The sequence below is a fragment of the Quercus suber genome, unplaced genomic scaffold (assembly GCF_002906115.3).
Source record: "Quercus suber isolate HL8 unplaced genomic scaffold, Cork oak 2.0 scaffold_982, whole genome shotgun sequence".
In the NCBI taxonomy this organism is placed as follows: domain Eukaryota; kingdom Viridiplantae; phylum Streptophyta; class Magnoliopsida; order Fagales; family Fagaceae; genus Quercus; species Quercus suber.
This window is the reverse complement of record NW_027070397.1, coordinates 60,092-81,316: the sequence shown is the minus strand read 5'-3', so window position 1 is coordinate 81,316 and position 21,225 is coordinate 60,092. Positions and strand designations below refer to the sequence as shown.

The 21,225-nt window shown below is 31.4% G+C and overlaps 1 protein-coding gene and 2 non-coding genes across 3 annotated transcripts; all 3 read left to right on the top strand.

Moving 5' to 3' along the window:
* Positions 1-11,465: 11,465 nt before the first annotated feature.
* TRNAK-CUU (transfer RNA lysine (anticodon CUU)) lies at positions 11,466-11,538 on the top strand. Its single transcript has one exon. It is a non-coding gene; the product is annotated as a tRNA-Lys (tRNA).
* Positions 11,539-11,753: 215 nt separating this feature from the next.
* On the top strand, positions 11,754-11,826 carry TRNAK-CUU (transfer RNA lysine (anticodon CUU)). Its single transcript has one exon. It is a non-coding gene; the product is annotated as a tRNA-Lys (tRNA).
* A 4,754-nt stretch (positions 11,827-16,580) lies between these two features.
* Positions 16,581-17,803, top strand: LOC112033905 (basic leucine zipper 34). The gene is made up of 4 exons (XM_024066677.2): positions 16,581-16,930; positions 17,294-17,384; positions 17,495-17,621; positions 17,748-17,803. The coding sequence occupies exons 1-4, from the start codon at positions 16,581-16,583 to the stop codon at positions 17,801-17,803; spliced, it is 624 nt and encodes a 207-aa protein (XP_023922445.2).
* Positions 17,804-21,225: the final 3,422 nt, after the last annotated feature.

Genomic DNA, 21,225 nt, shown 5'->3' with positions numbered 1-21,225 from the left:
TCATTTTTTATGGGAGTATAACGTATCATTGAAGAAAAATGATTGCTTAGTGTGCTTGGCAAAAATTAAAAAGCCAACTTATTTTACTATTTAATTTATTTTTGTTACTATTCAGGGACTTCACTGTACTTTTTGGTATTATTAATAGGTCTCACTGTACTATTTCAACTAACTTTTACTTTTATCTATAGTATTTTTAGCAAAAAAATTTTAATTTCAGTAAAATAAGCAGATCACAAATAGACCCTTAATTAGCATATACTTACCTAGTTATCTTACTCCATCAAAAGAAATAACGACAAACTTTGAGGTCATGTAAGTGACAGGACCCAGCATACGTAGTCATCAATGATCAAACTGAATTGTAGCCATAGAATTCGTTGTTTTGCTCACAATTCACAGCCTCTGGCCCATCACACATGCTTATTTCAACCACATGAAATGCATGTCACCCTCATCGCTGATGGTTCCTACCTTGGAGTGAGGCTCAAATTCTGACAATCCCTTTGGTGGGGGTACTTTAAATTACAGAGCTGGAGTACATCTTCTAAGATTTCAGCTAATATCAACTAGGTCTAAGATTTTTTAAAACTTACCAATTCGGTTCATAAAACTTACTTAGTTCTTAAAAACTATTAAGTCAGTTATTTTTCTCAAATGTTTTAGGGACTAAGTTAGCCTTAAGAATTTCAAATCTCATCACTCTCAATTATTGAATTAAAAAAAAAAAACAAAACAAAAAAAGCTGGGCAATGGCCCCTCACGTCCAATCAATTAGACTGCATCTTCCTATTAGGTGAACCCCTTCCGATCTCAATTCAACAAATTCTTTATCACGCTTGCAAACAAAGATGGCATGGTGCCAAACTTTGTGTGTGAATGTGTTTTTTTAATGACGAAGTTATATTTACATGTGGAAAACAAGCAAGACCAAGGTCACCAAATTTTTGCAAAATATTTTACTACTGTTGAGGTGGCAAGTTAAAAATGGTAGATTATAAAGTGACGTCACAAATAAGCCCAAATGAGAACCTATAAAACTTGCCAACTAAATTATTGTAAAAATTGTCATGTTTGTAGTATTAATCTATAGAAAAAGATTTTTATGTGGTTCCACTGCATGCAGCATAAACACAAGATACCAACTTGTACACTTGGGCCTTGAACTATCAACCTCAACATTATTTTTATTTTCACATATGTCACTTAATCTAACATTCATTGGCAAGCATTTTTATGGGGAGGGGGATGGGTAGGGGGAGGGAATTAAAATTTTCTATATTAAAGCTTCATCCAATTGATAATCCCCCTAACTATCAATTTGCTTAATTGAATACCCCAATTTGAGAGAGTTGTAGCAATATATCCCTTGCTGTCTAAATTGAGAGTTTAAGTTAGACATAAATTGTGATCTACCAGTTTTTTTTTTTTTATTGCCACTAATGATGGTAATTTCATAATCGCACTCAATTTCTCTCATTCAACACTATCCTAACCAGTAACCTTGTCATTTGTATTACATGCATTCGGCAAATTCAAAATCATTCTCACAACATTTGAGCCCTATATAATTATGAGACTTAGACGTTATGAGACATAATTATGAGGCCCATATATTATGAGAGCAAGGATATACATGTTAAATTTTAAACATATGAAATAATTATCCGAAGTAAATGTATAACTTATCATTTTTTATGGGAGTATAACGTATCATTGAAGAAAAATGATTGCTTAGTGTGCTTGGCAAAAATTAAAAAGCCAACTTATTTTACTATTTAATTTATTTTTGTTACTATTCAGGGACTTCACTGTACTTTTTGGTATTATTAATAGGTCTCACTGTACTATTTCAACTAACTTTTACTTTTATCTATAGTATTTTTAGCAAAAAAATTTTAATTTCAGTAAAATAAGCAGATCACAAATAGACCCTTAATTAGCATATACTTACCTAGTTATCTTACTCCATCAAAAGAAATAACGACAAACTTTGAGGTCATGTAAGTGACAGGACCCAGCATACGTAGTCATCAATGATCAAACTGAATTGTAGCCATAGAATTCGTTGTTTTGCTCACAATTCACAGCCTCTGGCCCATCACACATGCTTATTTCAACCACATGAAATGCATGTCACCCTCATCGCTGATGGTTCCTACCTTGGAGTGAGGCTCAAATTCTGACAATCCCTTTGGTGGGGGTACTTTAAATTACAGAGCTGGAGTACATCTTCTAAGATTTCAGCTAATATCAACTAGGTCTAAGATTTTTTAAAACTTACCAATTCGGTTCATAAAACTTACTTAGTTCTTAAAAACTATTAAGTCAGTTATTTTTCTCAAATGTTTTAGGGACTAAGTTAGCCTTAAGAATCAAATTGATTTGTTTTGAAAAGTTTTAGACCTGATTGGCATTAGGTTAAACCTCAAAATTTGTGAATAAAATTTACCTAATTTTTTATTACAGTCGCTAATGAGAGAGGCATTTCGAACCCAAATTATCCTCTGTAGGCAAACTCTCTCTCTCAAGCATGTGGGTCATTTTTCTCTCCAAAAGAAGGATGTGGGTCAATATATTTTTTGTCCAATGAGGCAGTGATATTAAATTGTGAACGCACATTTGTGTATACGGTGTCTACAGAGTCCTAGAGATTATTGGAGTGTATTTTATCGTTATTCTGAGTACAAAAGCAACTGGAACAGTGTCTAGTAGCTGCTAACTCAGCGTCTCAACCATGACGTTGTGCAAACATCCATATTCAGACTTATTTAAAAGATCAAAAATCTTAATATGGGGAATTCATTGTGAATACCTATGTTTTGTTTAGGCTAAAATTCAAATTGTACTTTTAAAAAAAATAATTTGAGTAAATTGTCATTTTCGTTCTTTAATTTTAGGTCTAATGCTAACTTGATTCTTCTGTCAAGTACTTGTAAAAATCTGCCACTTAACACCTCAAAAGGATGTAGTTTTTTTTTCTTTTTTTCCTTTTTTCTTTTTAATAATTACGTACAATTTTTTTTAATAAAATGTAAGAAATAATATTTTTTTTAAATCCCAACTTTCCTTACGGAAAAAAAATTAATAGGTATATTTTAAGTATAAAAAATATATGTATTTAGGCCCTCCTTTCAAATAGCTTGGCTTCCTCCCCTCCAAAATCATTAGCCTAATCCAGCCTAGTCCAACCCAAACCTATGTAAATCCTCCACCCAAAACATAACAAATTTTATTAAAAAACAAAACAAAATAAAAACCAATGGTGTTTTGTGTCTTTTGTCTTTGTTGGTAGATAAATGCATCTTAATGTATTAAGAAACAATAATTTTGCATATTTGTTTTGGTTAATAGTTTGTTAATACTATATAAAAGCTTATTTGAAGTTTTTTTTTTTTTTTACTCTGCCCCTTAACTTGAAATTCTAAGTCCGTCTTTGATATCAAGTTCTCTCTCCCCTTATTTGGTTTTAGGATTAGGAGGAGAAGAAATAGTAATATATACTGAAATTAGTACTTATATTTTTAAATTAGTAATTTATACTTTTTTTAGAAAAAAAAATTAGGAATCTATACTTAAAGAATTTAAATACGACCCAATTTCACTAAAATAGGTGAGGTTTAATTTATTATTTTTTTAAAATTTAGATTTAACTTACTATTTTTAAAATTATAGGATTTAATTTATTATTTTTTCAAATATTAATACTTAATTTGTTATTTTTGAAACTATAAAATTTAATTTGTTACACCCCTACACTATAGGGTTTAAAATATAACTTATCCTAAAATTGTATCAAGACTGATAAAATGATAAGACGTTTTTAGTTTTGGAACTACTTCTTAATTATCATCTATACATGCTTTTATTTATAGGGTGAGGTTTGGGTTAAATGTCCAGTTGAACTGGATCCGTTGAGATTATAACATATATCTATTTTTGAACACATATCACCATTTCAGCGCACTAGATACCCTAAACCTAAGCCTTACCCGTAATTATATATATATAATGACTGTATTTTTGTGTGCATTTTGAAAATGTCGGGAATTGATTTGACCCCAGATCACTAACCTTTGTCATTTGTCAAACTGTTTCAATACTCTGGTCATTTAAATTGTGAAATTTGTAGTACAAATCTGCTCCAATCATAAGATAAAGCATGGATTGATGACAAGATGTTGTGCCTAAACTGATAAAAATCCAAAAGTTCTGGCCCATCCCTGATGTCTTCTCATTAAATTATAATAGATGGACAAATCATTATCTCTCATAATATAATAGTAAAATTAATCATTATTTCACTATTTTAAGCAACATTTATCTGTAGTTTTTCCTCTTTTCTGTGTTCATGTTTGCTAAATATGGGATGGCAGACAAGACAAACATAATTATTTATCAAGCTTTTTTTTTCTTATATAAATCATTTAGTTCTTGTAATTATTATAGACACTTATCTGTAGTTTTTCCTCTTTTCTGTGTTCATATTTGCTAAATACGGGGATGGCATCTAATTAAACTGATGCTCTGGTATGAAAGGGACGAGACTGACAAACATAATTATTTATCAAGCTTTCTTTTTCTTATATAAATCATTTGATTCTTGTAATTATTATAGATACTTATCTGTTCTCATAACTTTATTAAACATTCTACCAAAAAAAAAAAACTTTATTCAACATTATCATTATTCATTTTATAAATTAAATTTTGACTTTATTAATGAACCCAATTTATTTTTTAGTACAAAGCCTTTACAATAAGAGTCAGTTTGGTTCTGTTTTAAAGTAGGATTAAACGGCTTTAGGAGTTTACTCTTTTGATAGGAACGATAATTTTGCTGAATAGCTCTAAGTCCAAAGTTGAAGACAAATTTAAAGTTTCTCTTAAATACAAAAAAAAAAAAAAAAAAATTTCAACCTATAGTAAATTTTTTATTCGATGATAGAAGGTTTTACTAATTGAATTAATTAGAGCAAACAAAAACAAATTTAAGATTAAGCACTAATATGTCACCATTAAAATTCTATATCACAAAATACCTCTCTTTCCAAAATTTTACTGCCAAGACAACAATTTTGTGACATATTATTGGCGCAACACAGCCGGGTGTTTTCAGTTAAAACATTTCTTAATTAAATCTCATCTCCCCAACTATCGAATTAAAAAAAAAAAAAAAAAAAAAAAAAAAAATTTCAACCTATAGTAAATTTTTTATTCGATGATAGAAGGTTTTACTAATTGAATTAATTAGAGCAAACAAAAACAAATTTAAGATTAAGCACTAATATGTCACCATTAAAATTCTATATCACAAAATACCTCTCTTTCCAAAATTTTACTGCCAAGACAACAATGTTGTGACATGTTATTGGCGCAACACAGCCGGGTGTTTTCAGTTAAAACATTTCTTAATTAAATCTCATCTCCCCAACTATCGAATTAAATAAAAAAATAAAATAAAATAAAATAAAAAGTTAAAATTCTATAATTAAAAGTTAAAACTCTACTTGTAGTGCCAAACAGACATCCACTATCCGCATGGTAGAGTCCTTTGGCTAAATGCCAGAATGGTAGCATTGTGTCTTCTTGCAGACCAATATTCGTATCATTGGATGCCTATTTGCAAAACTTAATGGCTTTATGTAGGAAGGACCGCTTTCCAATTTGACTGTTCTAGATTTATAATATGTCACACATCTAATCTATATATATCAGTTTCCTTTTCAATTTTCATATTAATGAGCATGAATGAATGTTCTCACTGCATCTTAATTAGGAATAGACATAAAAGCCAGACCGTCATTGATTGTCTTATTTACCTGCCTTGTTCTTCACATGTCCACGCTACATGTGACTGATTGGGGGCTCGTGGCCCATGTCCTTTGCTATTGGCTGCTACATGTAGAAACATCACATCGAACCAGCAATCATCACCATTTAGCAAGAGAATTATATTACTTAACACAGGCTCAGCTCCTTAAGCAGCTAGCTCCACCATTTTCTCAACAATCACATTTCTATGGCTAGTACTCAATTATCACCTTTCATGGCACCTAACAATCCTCAGAGGGATGAGCTCCTCTTCTCTGAGGACCACGATTTTGCTCTCCATGGTGAGATAATGATGCTTGTTTTAGTTCTGTTGTTTGCATTGTTTCTTGTCTTTCTACTGTTCTTTCTGTTTGTAAAGCGACCTCAGGATGATCAGCCCACCAAGCTTGGCGAGCCAGAGCTCAATCAGTCAGTTCCGATCAAAATTGCAGCAAGAACTTGAGGAGTGGCAAGAATTTATTCACTGGTGTTAAGTCATGTTAGGATAACATTTTTCGCAACGGCTGAAATGATCTGCTATGATTGGTGCAACAGTAATCTTCGAACTTGAGAAAAAGCGGCGCTGCTTCAATCACAAGTTTTGTCAGTTGATTGCTGGATAATTATCAAGAAAAAAATATTGTGAAAGATGATTTCTTCCTATGATTACTCACCGGTGTTTAGTTTAGGCACAGCAGTATGTGCACTATGTGTTTAGACAATTCTTGTCACTTAGGGATGTGTTTTGTGCATATAAGTTGCTGTGCCATATGCCTATATCTATTAATTCTCGGTAAGTTTTATTGCTTCAAGATTAGTCATATTGCTCTAGAGACAGGAGAGAGATTTATAGTAATATAATTCGAATAATTCTTCCAAAAAAGTGGGGATGCTATCTGGTGTATCTCTCACACTTTGTTTATGACTCCTTAATCTTGTTTTCCCAGTTTCTTGAGTCAATCTGTCGATGACAACTCGAATATCGACTCATCAATTCCTTTTTCTTTTTCTTTTTTGGGTCCTAAAACTCATAATTTAAAATAGCGTATGTCTGAATCAATTTTAATGGAGGCCATTTTAACAACTCATCGGAGCAACCATGTTTCAAAAAAAAAAAAAAATCGTTATTGCATAAAACAATCTAAAATTTTTTACTACTTCTCAAGGAGGCTAATTTAACGACTATTTAAATTTTAAAAAAAAAAAAAATAGCACCAAAAATTATTGAATGATGGTTCTTTGTCGGTTGGATCGATATTCCAGCAGTATAACAAGAAAAAATTTATAACCTTCGGCAGATTAGGTCCAACACATAAAGAATGATTATGAAATTTTCTGTAGCAGAGGAGAATAAATAGTGGAAAAACAGGGATGATAAAGGCCGTTGCAAATCTGATTTTTTTTTTTTCTTTGAATTGTTCCTGCTTGTATGTAAGTAATTTTATTTATAAGTGAAAATGATGTTTTGGTCTTTAAACAATGTGTCACTTAAGCAAAAACCATGTGCAAGTCATGTGCTCTTAATTTCTGTCCAACTTAACAGTAAAACTAACATTATGGTGCAAAGTGTAACAAGGGTCATAGTTTAAGGTACAAAACGTGCATTTAAATAGTTTAGGGTGCAAAGTTTAATCTGATGTATAGTTTAAGGTGGTAAAGTGTAATTTTCCCTTAAATTTTATTAAGATTTCGCTTATTGTATAATACTTAAGATATATGTGTGTGTGTGTGTATATATATGTGCTAGTTCTTACTGAAACTTCTTTATTAGATTCTCCATCGGATAAAAAATGAAAAAAATGAAAAAAAGATAAAGATAAAGATAAAGAAAAAAGAATCTAAATAAAAGCGTGTACGCGAAAAGGGGGCTCCACTACTTCACACACTTACAAAGGGACGGCCTCAGAATTTCATGCTAGGGGACGAAGTATAAAAAATTTAAAAATTTCAAATAAACATCCATATAGAATAATGGCTTGGGTTGGGTTGGGTTGGGTTAAGCTAAGCTAACTAATGGAGGTTAAGGTTTTGGATGAGAGGGAGCCCAACTAAAAAAAAAAAAGACAAAATATGACTTCTTCTTTTTTGGGCTAGAGGGGCCGGGCCCTCACTTGGGTCCATTCCTATACCTCTAGAAAAAAAAAATGAATGCACAAAATGATACTCTATTTGACAAGTGTATATATTATGAATAGAACAAAGAATTTTTTTTTTTTCTCATTTTAGTTGTAATGATTTTACTTTATTTGACTAGAATGGTTGTAAATTATATTAATATTTGAGATGTTTGGGTTTGTTTTAATAATAATTAACCAATTTATCTATTTTTAATATTTACTAGGAAAAAAATTGATGGAATATTTAAAAGATTTTATAAATGAATATTTATTATAATGGTGAAATATAAAGTGTACATTCAAGGACTTTTTTTAATTTTTATTTATTGTTGGCATGTGAAAAAAATTTAAGAGAAAAAGAAAAGGAAAAAAATTAATGAAGTATTTAAAAGAGCTTATAGTGGATATTTATTATAATTTAGATTTATAGTGAATATTTATTACAAAAGATGATATATGTCATTATTTTATGTATTGCCAAGATCACGTGTCACCATTTTGTATACCGAATGTAAAAAAAGGTACTCCATATGGGCCCATTTTGTGGAGTAATAAATGATTTAAATCTAGTCTAGGTTATGTTTGAACTTGGGTAACAGACTAACAGGTTGCCATTGTAAGCCCATTTTTTGTGAACTTGGGTAACTCTTGATCCAATTAAAGATCCATATGGGCCCAACGCCATAGAGAAAGCTCAACCCGAAGAAAGAGTTCATTTCGGTTTATGAGACAAACTATAAAGAAAGAAACGATGAGGAACACCTAAACGACAAACCATTTATGTAAGCTTTATCCCAATTGTCAAGGCCCATAAATAATTTTTAAATGTATTAATAGTATCATAAAACCTATTTTTAATATTTTTTTTTTCTGAATAAAGTAATTGTAGGTCCCGTAAACAGTGCACTTTGTCCCATAAAACTGAAATGTGTGCAGCAAAAGAGAAAAAAAAAATTGCAAAACGCAAAACACCAGACGCAGGTTCATCCAGATCCAAACACATACTAAATGCTCATAGTTAGATGAGTTAGGGATAAAAGCCATCCATATTCCAAAAACATGTAACTCAATCCACATCTTTTAGTATTTCTAACGAAGGCATCTAAAATTCAAATACGCTCTTTTTCATTGTAAGTATCTAAAATAACTACATAAAGAAAAAAACATTGAGGATGATCAACAACTAAAATATAATTAAAGATTGACTTATCCACTCATTTTTCCTTAATTAATTACCTACAAAATATATATACACACATACACACACACACACACACACACACACACACACACATATATATATATAAGCATTTAAGTTCTAATAAAAATTAATTAGTCTTAAATAATGACTTTTACTAGAACTTAAATGCTTATGGTCTTAATTAGTGACATCTACTAGAATTCAACATCATGTCATGCTATCTTGTTTTCATATAATTGCCTTTCCAGGGTTTATTTTGTCAAAACTACGTACAATTGATTGAGAAATCAATTGCATAGCTGTCTTAATGTCTTTTAGGAAAATGTTTGACTTCAAACATGTTTGAAGCCATATATGCAAATTAATTAAGACTACGTTTATTTCAACATAAAACATTTTTAAGAAAACGAGTTAGTTTTCTAATTTTTTTGTATTTTTGAAAATGCTTTTAGAAAATATTTTCTAGCATTTGACTTATTTGAAAAATGCACCTAAAAATTTCTGTTCACAACCCTAACCTACCCAAATTCCAATACCAACCATCCAACGCATCCACCACCACGAACAACTATGATCTTACTAAAAACTAGAACAAAGGGCAAAGATAAAGAAAATCCAATAAATTGAACCATATGAACCAAATTCAAGTATCAACATACATTAAAATAAATAAATAAATGCGTAGCCATAGTTGTGCCTCCCTCTTCAACGACCAATCCCAAATCGTTGTCTAATGTTCAAGTTGCCACCATCATGAAGCACATCTAAACCAACACCATGCAAAGACCAAACCTTTAAACAAGGACGGAGGTAGACTTAGATCTTGGGGGCAATGGCCCTCCCCAGTACTTTTTTTTTTAGACATAGGTAATAATTTTAGCAATTTTTTCTATAAAATTACCATTTAACCCCCTTAACAATATTATTGATTGAACAAAGTTTAGTTACAAAATTAGTTGTAGTTTTAGGCTATAAACTCACTTAATAAAATAAATATTACTGCATATTTTGAAAATCTAACCGTTGAATTACATGTTCTTTATGCTCTTAATGTACATGTCAATTTTTGTGTCAATCGGATATCATTTACTATATAATCTATAATCTTATATTTTATGTATAATTTTAAATTACAAAAACTTGCAATTTAAAAATTTATTGATGACATAGCTATTGATCTTTAATTTTCTTGAAATTTTGCAAACATGGAGAATATAAGAAGAAGATGCAATCCAATGGTGGATTTGTCAAAATTCACCTCTAATAAAAAGATATTGAGTAAGTTTGTATCCTAAGGCTACAATCGATTTTGTAGCTAAATTTTGTCATTATTGATTATTTTAAGAATAATGTTATAACTACAAACTTTTCTACAATATTTTTAACAAATTACTAAGATAGTAAATTCTTATTGGTTTGTATCTAAACCTGCCATTTTCACCATTTTTTTTTTACTTATCAATAATCACTCACCACATCACCAATTTGAACCCCCAAAAAATAATTGTAATTACAGCATATTCCTCCTTTCAAATGCCATAAAAAAAATTATAAATTTAAAATCTAAAACAAAATATACAAGTCCAAAAATATTAGCCCAACAATAAAAATTACTAATAGTAATCCTAAAAGTAATTAAGCCCAATCAACTAATTTTACCTAAAACAAACAACCTAATCCTTTAAAAAAATTTAAATAAAATAATTTTATTCTTACCAAGCAGCAACCTACACATCAAAAACACACTAAAAATAATAAATAAATAAATAAAACCCTTAGTAGTTAAGCAGCAAAGCTGGAAACTAGACCCTTAGTTCCACTGGACACACTAGGATACGGACACTTGTCCAATGTCCGTATCCCAACGTGTTCAGTGGAACTAGTCACTAGACATAAACTCAACCTAGTTTTGAGCTACCGTGTATGGAGAGGTTCAAGGCATTTTGGAAAAAGGAAAATGCTTTAAGCCTTTTTGGGCTACACCACATTTTACACCTCTCAAAATTACAATTTCTTTTTTTGTCAATCGAAAATATTTTCAGTTTTATCAAGATTTTACATCATGCTAAACACTCAAAAACATTGAAAATATTTTTTTTCAAAAAACATTTCACAATGCACCAAACATTATCTCAATTTTGATAAGAATTTGATTGGCTTTAGAACAGATTGTCAAAGCGATGAATAAAAAAATTGTTCTAAATTGATTTTCTTCTCAAGTCAACCGAAGCTTTCTTAATATTTTGTTTGTTTTCCCCACCTCCTCTTGTATTTTTCTCTTGTTTTTCTTTTTTTGGTTATTTGTAGCTATACAAGATTAAATTTCAGTGTGAGCCCGTCTAGCTCAGTTGGTAGAGCGCAAGGCTCTTAACCTTGTGGTCGTGGGTTCGAGCCCCACGGTGGGCGCCAGTATAAATAGCCGTTCAAAACCTTTTTGGTTTTTAACATTAGCACCTTATTAAGGCGCCACTCCTGGGTTGTGGCTACCAAAGCATTTTTGGTTTTTAACATTAGCACCTTATTAAGGCGCCACTTGTGGGTTGTGGCTACCAAAGCATGTTTAGTTCGGACTTTCTGTAGACGTGTACAGTATAGGTTGTAAGGCCGCAAGCTTGCCACAGGCCCGTCTAGCTCAGTTGGTAGAGCGCAAGGCTCTTAACCTTGTGGTCGTGGGTTCGAGCCCCACGGTGGGCGTTGCTTTATTTTTTTTTTAATTTATTTAAACTTTGGTGCCTCAACATGTGTATATAGCCATTATTATATTATTACACGAGTTACATTTTAAGTTCGTTACCAAAAAATTATATGACATTCATTTCATGATAATTGGTTTATGATGTATAGATGATTTGAACTTTAAATCTCTTATTTAATGACAATGAGACTTAAAACATAGCCGTTATTATATTGTAACACAAGTTACATTTTAGGTTTGTTGCCAAAAAGATATATAGCATCCATTTCATGATAATTGGTTTATAATATATAGAGGATTTGAACTTTAAATTTCTCATTCAACGACAAATAAACTTTACTTAAAACATAACTATTATTATATTGTAACACGAGTTACATTTTAGGTTCATTACCAAAAAGATATATAGTATTCATTTCATGATAATTGGTTTATAATATATACAGGATTTGAACATTAAATTTCTCATTCAACGACAAATAAACTTTACTTAAAACAAATTTGCGTAGCAGCATGACTTCAACATCTACAGTGCATTGACTTATGGTTTATGGCGTAAACTCTGGCACTACTAAAGTAGATCGATTTTTTCTTCTTATCAATTTCACAACCAAATTAATAAATTTTGTTACTAAAAGTCTAAAACATTTCTTATTACGAAGCTCTCTCTCTCTCTCTCTCTCAAAACATAAGGTAGAGTCTTAATTCTTATTACTTAATACATAAAAAAGAAGTGGAAAGTACTTTCAATATTGTTCACTGTAATTCAAAGGAAGATCATGTTACGTATATTTTAGGAACTCTCACTCTATTAAATTAACTATCAACCATTCGATTTTTCCATTTTCTTTTCAAGCAATCCACAGCCATTTCAACCTTTTAAGGTAGCTACTAGCCCACAATATAGTGCTTTCGTGGAATGTTTTCATTAAGGAAATTTTAAACTTTGGCTCAGCATAATATGGATATGCCTCCTTTGACTAAAACAAAGACTGCTTTGCAGTTTGCAGTACTCTTGTTTTCCTCTCACATTTTATATATGTTTTCTTATGTTGAATTGGAATTCCTTGCAACATGTTCTTCTTTTGGCTAGTGAGGAATGCATTGTACCATATTTTCATGTACTTGTGTTAAATATTAGCATTGATATATCATGTTAAATATGCTAACATGGATGCGGAAGCGAAAGCATAAAGTATAGAACACAATAACACACGAAAGTTACATGGTTCAGCCTAACGGCCTACATCCACGAAGAAAACCCTAAAGGACTATATCAATAATATATTATGGTGTAGTACAAATCCTGTATTACAATGAATCATAACATGTGTATATATAGTAGACTAAACCCTAAACTAATAGACTTCTAGTACAAGTAAGAAACTTGACTTGCACATAAAGTAGAATTAGGCTTGAGCCTATATTAATGGGCTAATATATCTCTAACACCCCCTCTCAAACTCAAAATAGAAGCTTGATGAAATCTTGAGATTTGATAAGGTTGAGAAGATCCCTTGAATAAAGTTTAGCTCTGTAACAGTAGTTTGAGAAAGGCAATGGTCTTACAGTATTGATGTAATTTCTAACGATGCCATGACTATACCGGAGAGTTTTGACTGCAACAGTAAGAAGCCAAAAAAGATAAGCGCAGCGAAAAAACACCGAGGAAGACAAAGATTGCTCTTAAATATACCGCAAAGACAAAAAGCCATGGCCACAAGAAGGTAGCTCTGATACCATGTTAAATATTAGCATTGATACACCATGTTAAATATGCTAGTATGGATGCGGAAGCGAAAGCATAAAGTATAGAACACAATAACACACGAGGATTACATGGTTCAACCTAACGGCCTACATTCACAAAGGAAATACAAAATGGCTACATCAATAATATATTATGGTATAATATAAATCATGTGTTACAATGAATCATAACATATGTATATATAGTAGACTAAACCCTAAACTAATAGACTTCTAGTACAAGTAAGAGATTTGGCTTGCACACAAAGTAGAATTAGACTTGGGCCTATGTTAATGAGCTAATATATCTCTAACAACAATGAACACTCACAGAGTCACAATCCGGCTCCTTGCGTTTTCTTTATATTATCTATTTTATATAAATTTACAAGCTTGTTTGGTTTAAAATTTCCTATAAAAATCTGTGGCGTCAATGATTCTAATTTTTTAGGACTACTTCAATTTGTTGTAGAAATAATTCTAGAAATTGTTGAACAAGAAGAATAAAACATCAAATAAAGTCGGATGAAAAAAATAAGTAAATAATTAATATGAAAATTATTATTAACATGCATGTGAAAATTATTCAATCTACTCAATAGCCAATATTAGCAACAGATCTAACATTTAAAATATTCATATTTGAGAATCTCGTCTCAAAGTTATATCGTCTGTATTTGCATCTATAATATTTTAATTTAATATAAATTATGTATACAATGAAATCAGGTCAATAAAAAAAACAATTTAAAACCTAAATTGTTAGAGCTATAACCGATATCAAGTAAAAATTAAAGTTAGAATAACCAAAATTAAACAAGTTGAGATCAATCAAAATAAAACAATAATTGAATAATTCGGTGTCAAAAAGGAACAAATACATGGAAAAGAGAGAAAATAAATAAATAAATAATTATGAAAAATGTGAAGAAAAATATATACAACATTGGAAGTACTCTTCTATTTCATCTGAGATGCTGGTTAAAAGGAATATCACAGATATATAGCATATACTTCTATACCAAAAAAACAAAGCACCCTTAATATTCTTAACCTATATCTCAAATATGCAATAGCCGATTTAGCCTTAATAGTTAGGGCTTTTGGATGACAAAATTACTGTCAAGTTCATTGATCATAGGTGCGATCCTGAGAGAGGGAGATGGAAGCATGTATTGTGTCCTTCAACTACTAAGTGAGATTGAAGGTCTGAAATAAGAAAATGAGCCACGGAGGAAAGAAGAGGAAAGATGAAAGTTCTCGAAAAAGATTGAGAAATGAATGGAAGAGTATTTGTTTGTGTAAAAGAGAAAATATAAGATTTAAGGGCTAGAACGAATGTAAAAAAGAAAAGGAAAAAAAAAAAGAAAAAAAAAAGAGACATTTTCTCAAAAAATATGAGTTGACTTTTTTTTTTCATCTCTCTCTCTCTCTCTCTCTCTCTCTCTCTCTCTCTCTCTCTCTCTCTCTCTCTCTCTCTCTCTCTCTCTCTCTCTCTCTCTCTCTCTCTCTCTCTCTCTCTCTCTCGTAATGGTTATATCTAACCATGGTTAATAGTATAGTTAGTTTATTTATAGTAATGTTTTTTAAAAAACGAATATTCTGTTAGAAGATTTAACGGGGTTTAAGTGTGGGAATGTATTTATAAATTATGAAGGAAATATCATTTCCAAAAAAGATGGAAGGGGAGAGAGATCATTTTCTTAGATGTTAAGAAAATTTTATGGTAATAAATATTTTTGCTAAGCAAGAGCAACATTCTCTCATCTTGTTTGGAAACCCTACCAATGGCACCACTTGCTAAACAAAATTAAAAGTACACACTAGGGTACAAATTAATTATTCCAAACAGTGATATTTTAGATTTCAGAATTATAGTAAAATAATTGGTTAATTTTTTTTTTTTTGGGGTCTAATTTACATTATAGAATTTTTATTTTTAATTTATTACAAGTTTGATACATTTACTAAATTGTGTGTAACCCAAAAGTGGTTGAATGGTTTAAAATAAAAATAAAAATAAATAATAATTATTATCATTATAATTAAGAAGGAATTAATGTGGTTCGGCCTTATCTTTTTACACATATGCATAATGTCGTAAATGGCTACTTCTTTATTATTCAGTTTTATATTATTATAATAAATATGGTTATGTCATTACTTTTTTTATTGTTTTTGGTAAAATACATATTTACCCTTTGGTTTTTTATTATGGCTACATCTTTATTTTTTTTTAAATAAAAATAAAAATACATCTTTACCATTCAGCTCTATGTTTTACAATGTGTCCATGATATAAATAAATAAAAGAATAATATTACTAGGCTAATCTTATATTAAACAAATGATTTACTATATGTAGTATATTTTGGACTAGAACTACTAGTACAACAACTAGTAATTCAGCATGCATGCATCAAAATTATGCACATCAGATGTAAGCAAAGGTTTTCATCTTCACCTTAGCCTTGTTAAATTAACTCCTCCTAATTATCTAGGTAATGAAGAACTACCTTCTTAATAATATCAACTTATGACAATCTAAGTTTTGAGAGCAATATTAACAAATTATATGTACAAGATTGAAGTTGGTATGACTTAAAATAGGATTTATTACTTATGACACAATTTAGGCAGCCAAGGTGTACCTTCTTGTTCAAGATATACTTACCATGTATTCCAGATGCTATTCAATGGGCTAACCTAACTAACCATATTTGGGGCACTCTGAGCATGGATTATCTCCTGCTTGAAACTCCTATATAACTAAAGGGTCGAGCAAGCCTTAGAAACACAAGCAAAATACTGCTCTCTCATTCAGCTTTTCTCAAGGTGGGGCTGTGAATATTATGCCTTTAGAAGGTTTTCTCCTTCTTCATAATTATTATATGTGAGAAGCATATTCTGACTTTAGTTTTGGTTTGCCTTGCAGGTTGATTTTATAATGGAGAATTCTCAAATGCCGAAACATAAGAAAAGCTCCTCATCTCCATGCATCAACATGGAGGGCTTGAACCTGAATTCACAGCCTAAAACTCTACTTCTTGGGCACCGTCGATCAGCTAGTGATTCAGCACTTGCTTCACTACTGAAAACAATTAACTTTGAGCTCGGTCCCCGTAAAAGTTTCAGTGCTGAAAAGGCTGATCTGTGTAGTACTGGTGTCCAAGAGTGTAGTTATTTCAATGCATCTAAGAAATCTCCACTGCCATCAGACAAGAACAAAAGCATAGAAGATGATGTGCCCCTTGTTCTCAATGTTTCAACCAAATGCGAGTCTAGTACTGCTGCTTACCATCACAAATGGGATCGTAAAATCGATCCAGGCATGAACCCCAAGAAGATGAGACGGTTGTTTTGCATTCTATCATTCTTTTTTTCTCATTCTTTTTATAAGATATGATTAATCTATATCCTGCAAAAAGAGATCTTATTTATCCAATAAATATATATATATATATATATGTACATCTTCCGTTAGTCCCATAATCATATAAAATCTGTGCACTGTGAGAACAAAAATATATATGTTAGATTCATAAGATAATTATTATAAAATGTTCCTTGCTCTCAACTTACACCTTGTTAATTTCTCTCTCTCCCTTTATGAAAAAAAAAGGGCTATACAATGAAATATCTTTGGTATAAAAGCCATCCAAAGCATATTGTTATAGATGAACCAAGCTAAAGAAGATTAATTAGTTTGTTTTGTAGCCTGCTTGCTAATAGAGAGTCCGCCCAGAGGTCCCGGCTTCGGAAGATAGAGTACATCGAGGCACTCGAGAGAGAAATAGAAAATGAGAAGGTACGTACTTATATTTCTTTAGTACGTCAGTGTGTGCTAATCAATATTCGATTCTATTAGTGTTATTTCTCTGTAACATTAATCTTATTTTTATGGGTTCATACATACAGGCAAAGATATCCTTCTTGGCACCACAGGTCACCTACTATGAGATTCAGCACATGATTATGAGAGAGGAGAACCAAAAAATAAGGGAGATGCTGGAACTTCTGGAGACTGAGAAAGCTTATAAAGATGGTATGTTATCTCGCTCAAAGAAATTATATATATATTCGATGTATAAAATCGTTAATAATTGTCACAATGCAACAGTTTCTTGTAAACTCTAATATTATCATAGATTAATGGATTTTTTTGTTGCAGCTGAATATGTGGCGCTGAAGAAAGAGATGGAGTCGCTGAAAAAGAGCTTTATGTAGCACCAAAAAGACGAGTAGAAGCAACAGCTTTTGGACCCTTTTTGAAGGTGTGCCAGATATGACTTTCAACATGAACTTCGTAGCCTTGGACCTTGAATATTTAAGAAAATAAGAATAAAAACTTTGCATGTTTCCTTTAATTTTGGTTTAGTTGTGACTTGTTTCCATTTTGATATCTATATATGGACCATGATTTGTATCTTGGACCTTTTTTGTATTGTACCTTTGCCTAGTATGTCTTTCAACATGAACTTTGTGGCATTGGACCTTGAATATTTAAACAGATAAAGAATAAAAAAATTGCATGTTTCCTTATATTTTTGGTTTAGTTGTGACTTGTTTCGATCTTGATATCTATATGTGGTCCATGAATGTATGTGAAAATTCAAAGACAATTATAATTAATGTGGGGATTGCAACTGCTGCTAAAGCTTGATTTGCAAATTAAGAAAATCTAAACGTAAGACATAGGTCCATTAATTAACCCACAAACATTCTTATATTGTCTCGGCCGGGATAATATATTTCTAGATAAAGAATGCTTAATTTAAGGAATTATAAATATTTATCAACTAGATTCCACTAGATTCCAAGCGAATGATGCCATTTGCAAAGTAAATGAAGTATACTTTAGCGATGTTTTGGTCAAAGAAAACAGCTGATGTTGAAGCCGCTTCTTTGTATTCAAAATGAAGTCAAAGTGGCTTCTCTTGGGCGAGTGACTCATATCAAATTAAATTAAAATAGCCTAATGAGTGATTATTTGAAATACTATTTTGGCCTCTAAATTTTACCAAAAGTTTGTTTTTTATCTCTAAACTTTAAGGAGTTCATTTTTAGTCCCTAAACTATTGAAAAGTTCATCCCTAAACTATTGAAAATTAAATTTTTTATTTATATTTTTAAATTTTACCAAAAAATTATATATATATATATAAAAATATAATTCAATAATTAGAAGATATGAGATTTGAACGATGGACAATTCCGTTCAAAACATTAAAAAATGTTAAATTAAACTACAAAACTCTTGACATTGGTATGATAAATAACTCATACTCGCATAGTCACATATACACTAATGGGATAATAAAAAAAATGGGGCGGAGGGAGGGGGGGGGGTGTTCTCAACCCATATTAAAATGGTATGCCAGTTAGACCATAATTAGCCTATTAGTTTTTTAGTATACTAATGGATCAAATCTATGTTCTCAAGTCACACTAAAAGATGGGATGCTAATTAAACTATAACCTACTAATAAAGTAAGACATTCGAAGAGATTTTTTTTATAGAAATAATTACAATATGTTACTAACATTGTAACTCAAAATATCGAAAAAATTTAAACTCATATTCCATTGGTATTATAAATTAACTCACTCATATGTACACTAATGGAATCAAAAATACATTCTCAAGCCACACTAAAGATGGAAACTACAATCTCAAACCACATTGACGGCATCAAGCCACATTAAAGATGGAATGCCAGTTAATTAGACTACAACATATTAATAAAGTAAGACAATGAGGGCCTGAGGGAGTTTGAACTCCAATCACATCCTCTACCTCATCCTGCACCTCATACTTATGGTGATGGAGGTATTCCTTTAATTGACAAATCATATTTTGTTGTTATAACATAATTTTCAATTATCATAATAATTAGACAAATTTGAAGTTTCTCCTCATTTATATTAGTGTGAATATTGTGGGGTCATAGAGCCCAGAGAGATACATCCACCTTTTGTACTGGGCCTGAGGCTCAGGCTAAGGCCCATAATCGCATATGAAGAAGGCAGCAGTGATCATGACAACCCTAGAAACCTTGCCAAGGACAACTCTGTCCTCGGTTAACCAAAGCCAAGGTAGAAGAAAAGTAAGTTACCGACAAAGACAACCTTCCAAAGCACTCCAAGGAAAATGACAAGTACAACAAGTAAGCACACTAGAGCATGGCAGTAGAGCAATTCCAGGAAAAACTATTGCCTCCACATTAAATGCTCCACATCTAACTCTCTGACCGCATTAATGTGAAAATGATACCTGAGCAGTGGTTTTTTAGACTCACAGCTACTATCTAAGAGCTTTGAGAGGAGATTGACGTGACAAAGACCAGCAATAGCAGATCTGACCTGCACATGAATAGTGGAGATGAAGGAGGAAAGTAGTATATAAGGAAGAAGAAGCTCTGAGAAAGGGGGATCGTGATTTTACCAGAGAAAACACTATAGCATTCTGAGCTAACTTTGTAACCATTGTCACTGTCACTCAAGAAATAATAAGTTGAAACTCCTCGAACTAGTGCCGAGGATTGAATCACTTGCCTAAGTCCATATTCGTTTTACTTATTCATTCTTTAAATTATCTTCAGCTGTTATTACACTCATCAAAACTCAATTCTTCTGCCCATTCTCTACAAATTTATTGTATTGGACTTGTTGGGTTTGAGTTTACTTATCCATTAGGCATAGTACTCAAACCTGGTCCCTACATATCCCATGATGTTTGTGTCATTGTATGTATTATAATAGTTCGATTAAGAAAGGCACAAAATATTCTGCCCATTCAATCCATCTTGTCCACTCCACCCCATCCGAGTACATGAATGTGTGTATAAATATAAATTATATATATATATATATATAATTCAATATTTTTATACATTTCCCAAAACACTTCTCTTTCTCAACAATTCATACCTGCCCCTCTGACCTCTCTCTTTCTATCTCATCCTTATCTCATCAATTTCATAGTCACCTTATTAGATGCGATGAATTTTCTTCATCCCGTCTCATCCTGGAAAGGGAGATGGGATGGGACATCCATTATCTGATCCCGGCTCACTCCATTACCATTTCTAAACTCAATATTAGTTTATCAAAACTGATGAAACCAAGAAAATACTTGGGCGCTTACTTTTCCAACATAGTAATGGAATGAAATGATGACTATATGATTATGTATATTATAAAACTGATTCTAGCCTGATATAGGCGTGCCTATATTATTGAATATTACCAAAAAAAAAAAACCTATTAGAACAACATCAAGAACAAACTTTATATTCCTAAAACTATTGGGTGAGCCCAACAAAAGCTATTAAATATATCGTACCTACTTTCATCAATGAATATCACAATAAAAGCTCCGTCAGTGGCTTGAGTAAGTCTTATATTTCTTCATCAGTTGAGTCTCGTAAAAATGATCCATCTCTAAAATTTTCCTCCAGTATTGAATGGTTAAGCAATACAAGAGTATATGACAGGTTTAAGCATTCTTTTATAAAATGGGAACACTATTTATTAAGAATGTGTTAGTTTTGGGTGAAAACATACATGGAAAATATTTTTACACTCAACAGGGTGTTTGGGTGAATTAGAAAATACGATCAATTTGACCATAAAATAAGAGTTGGTGA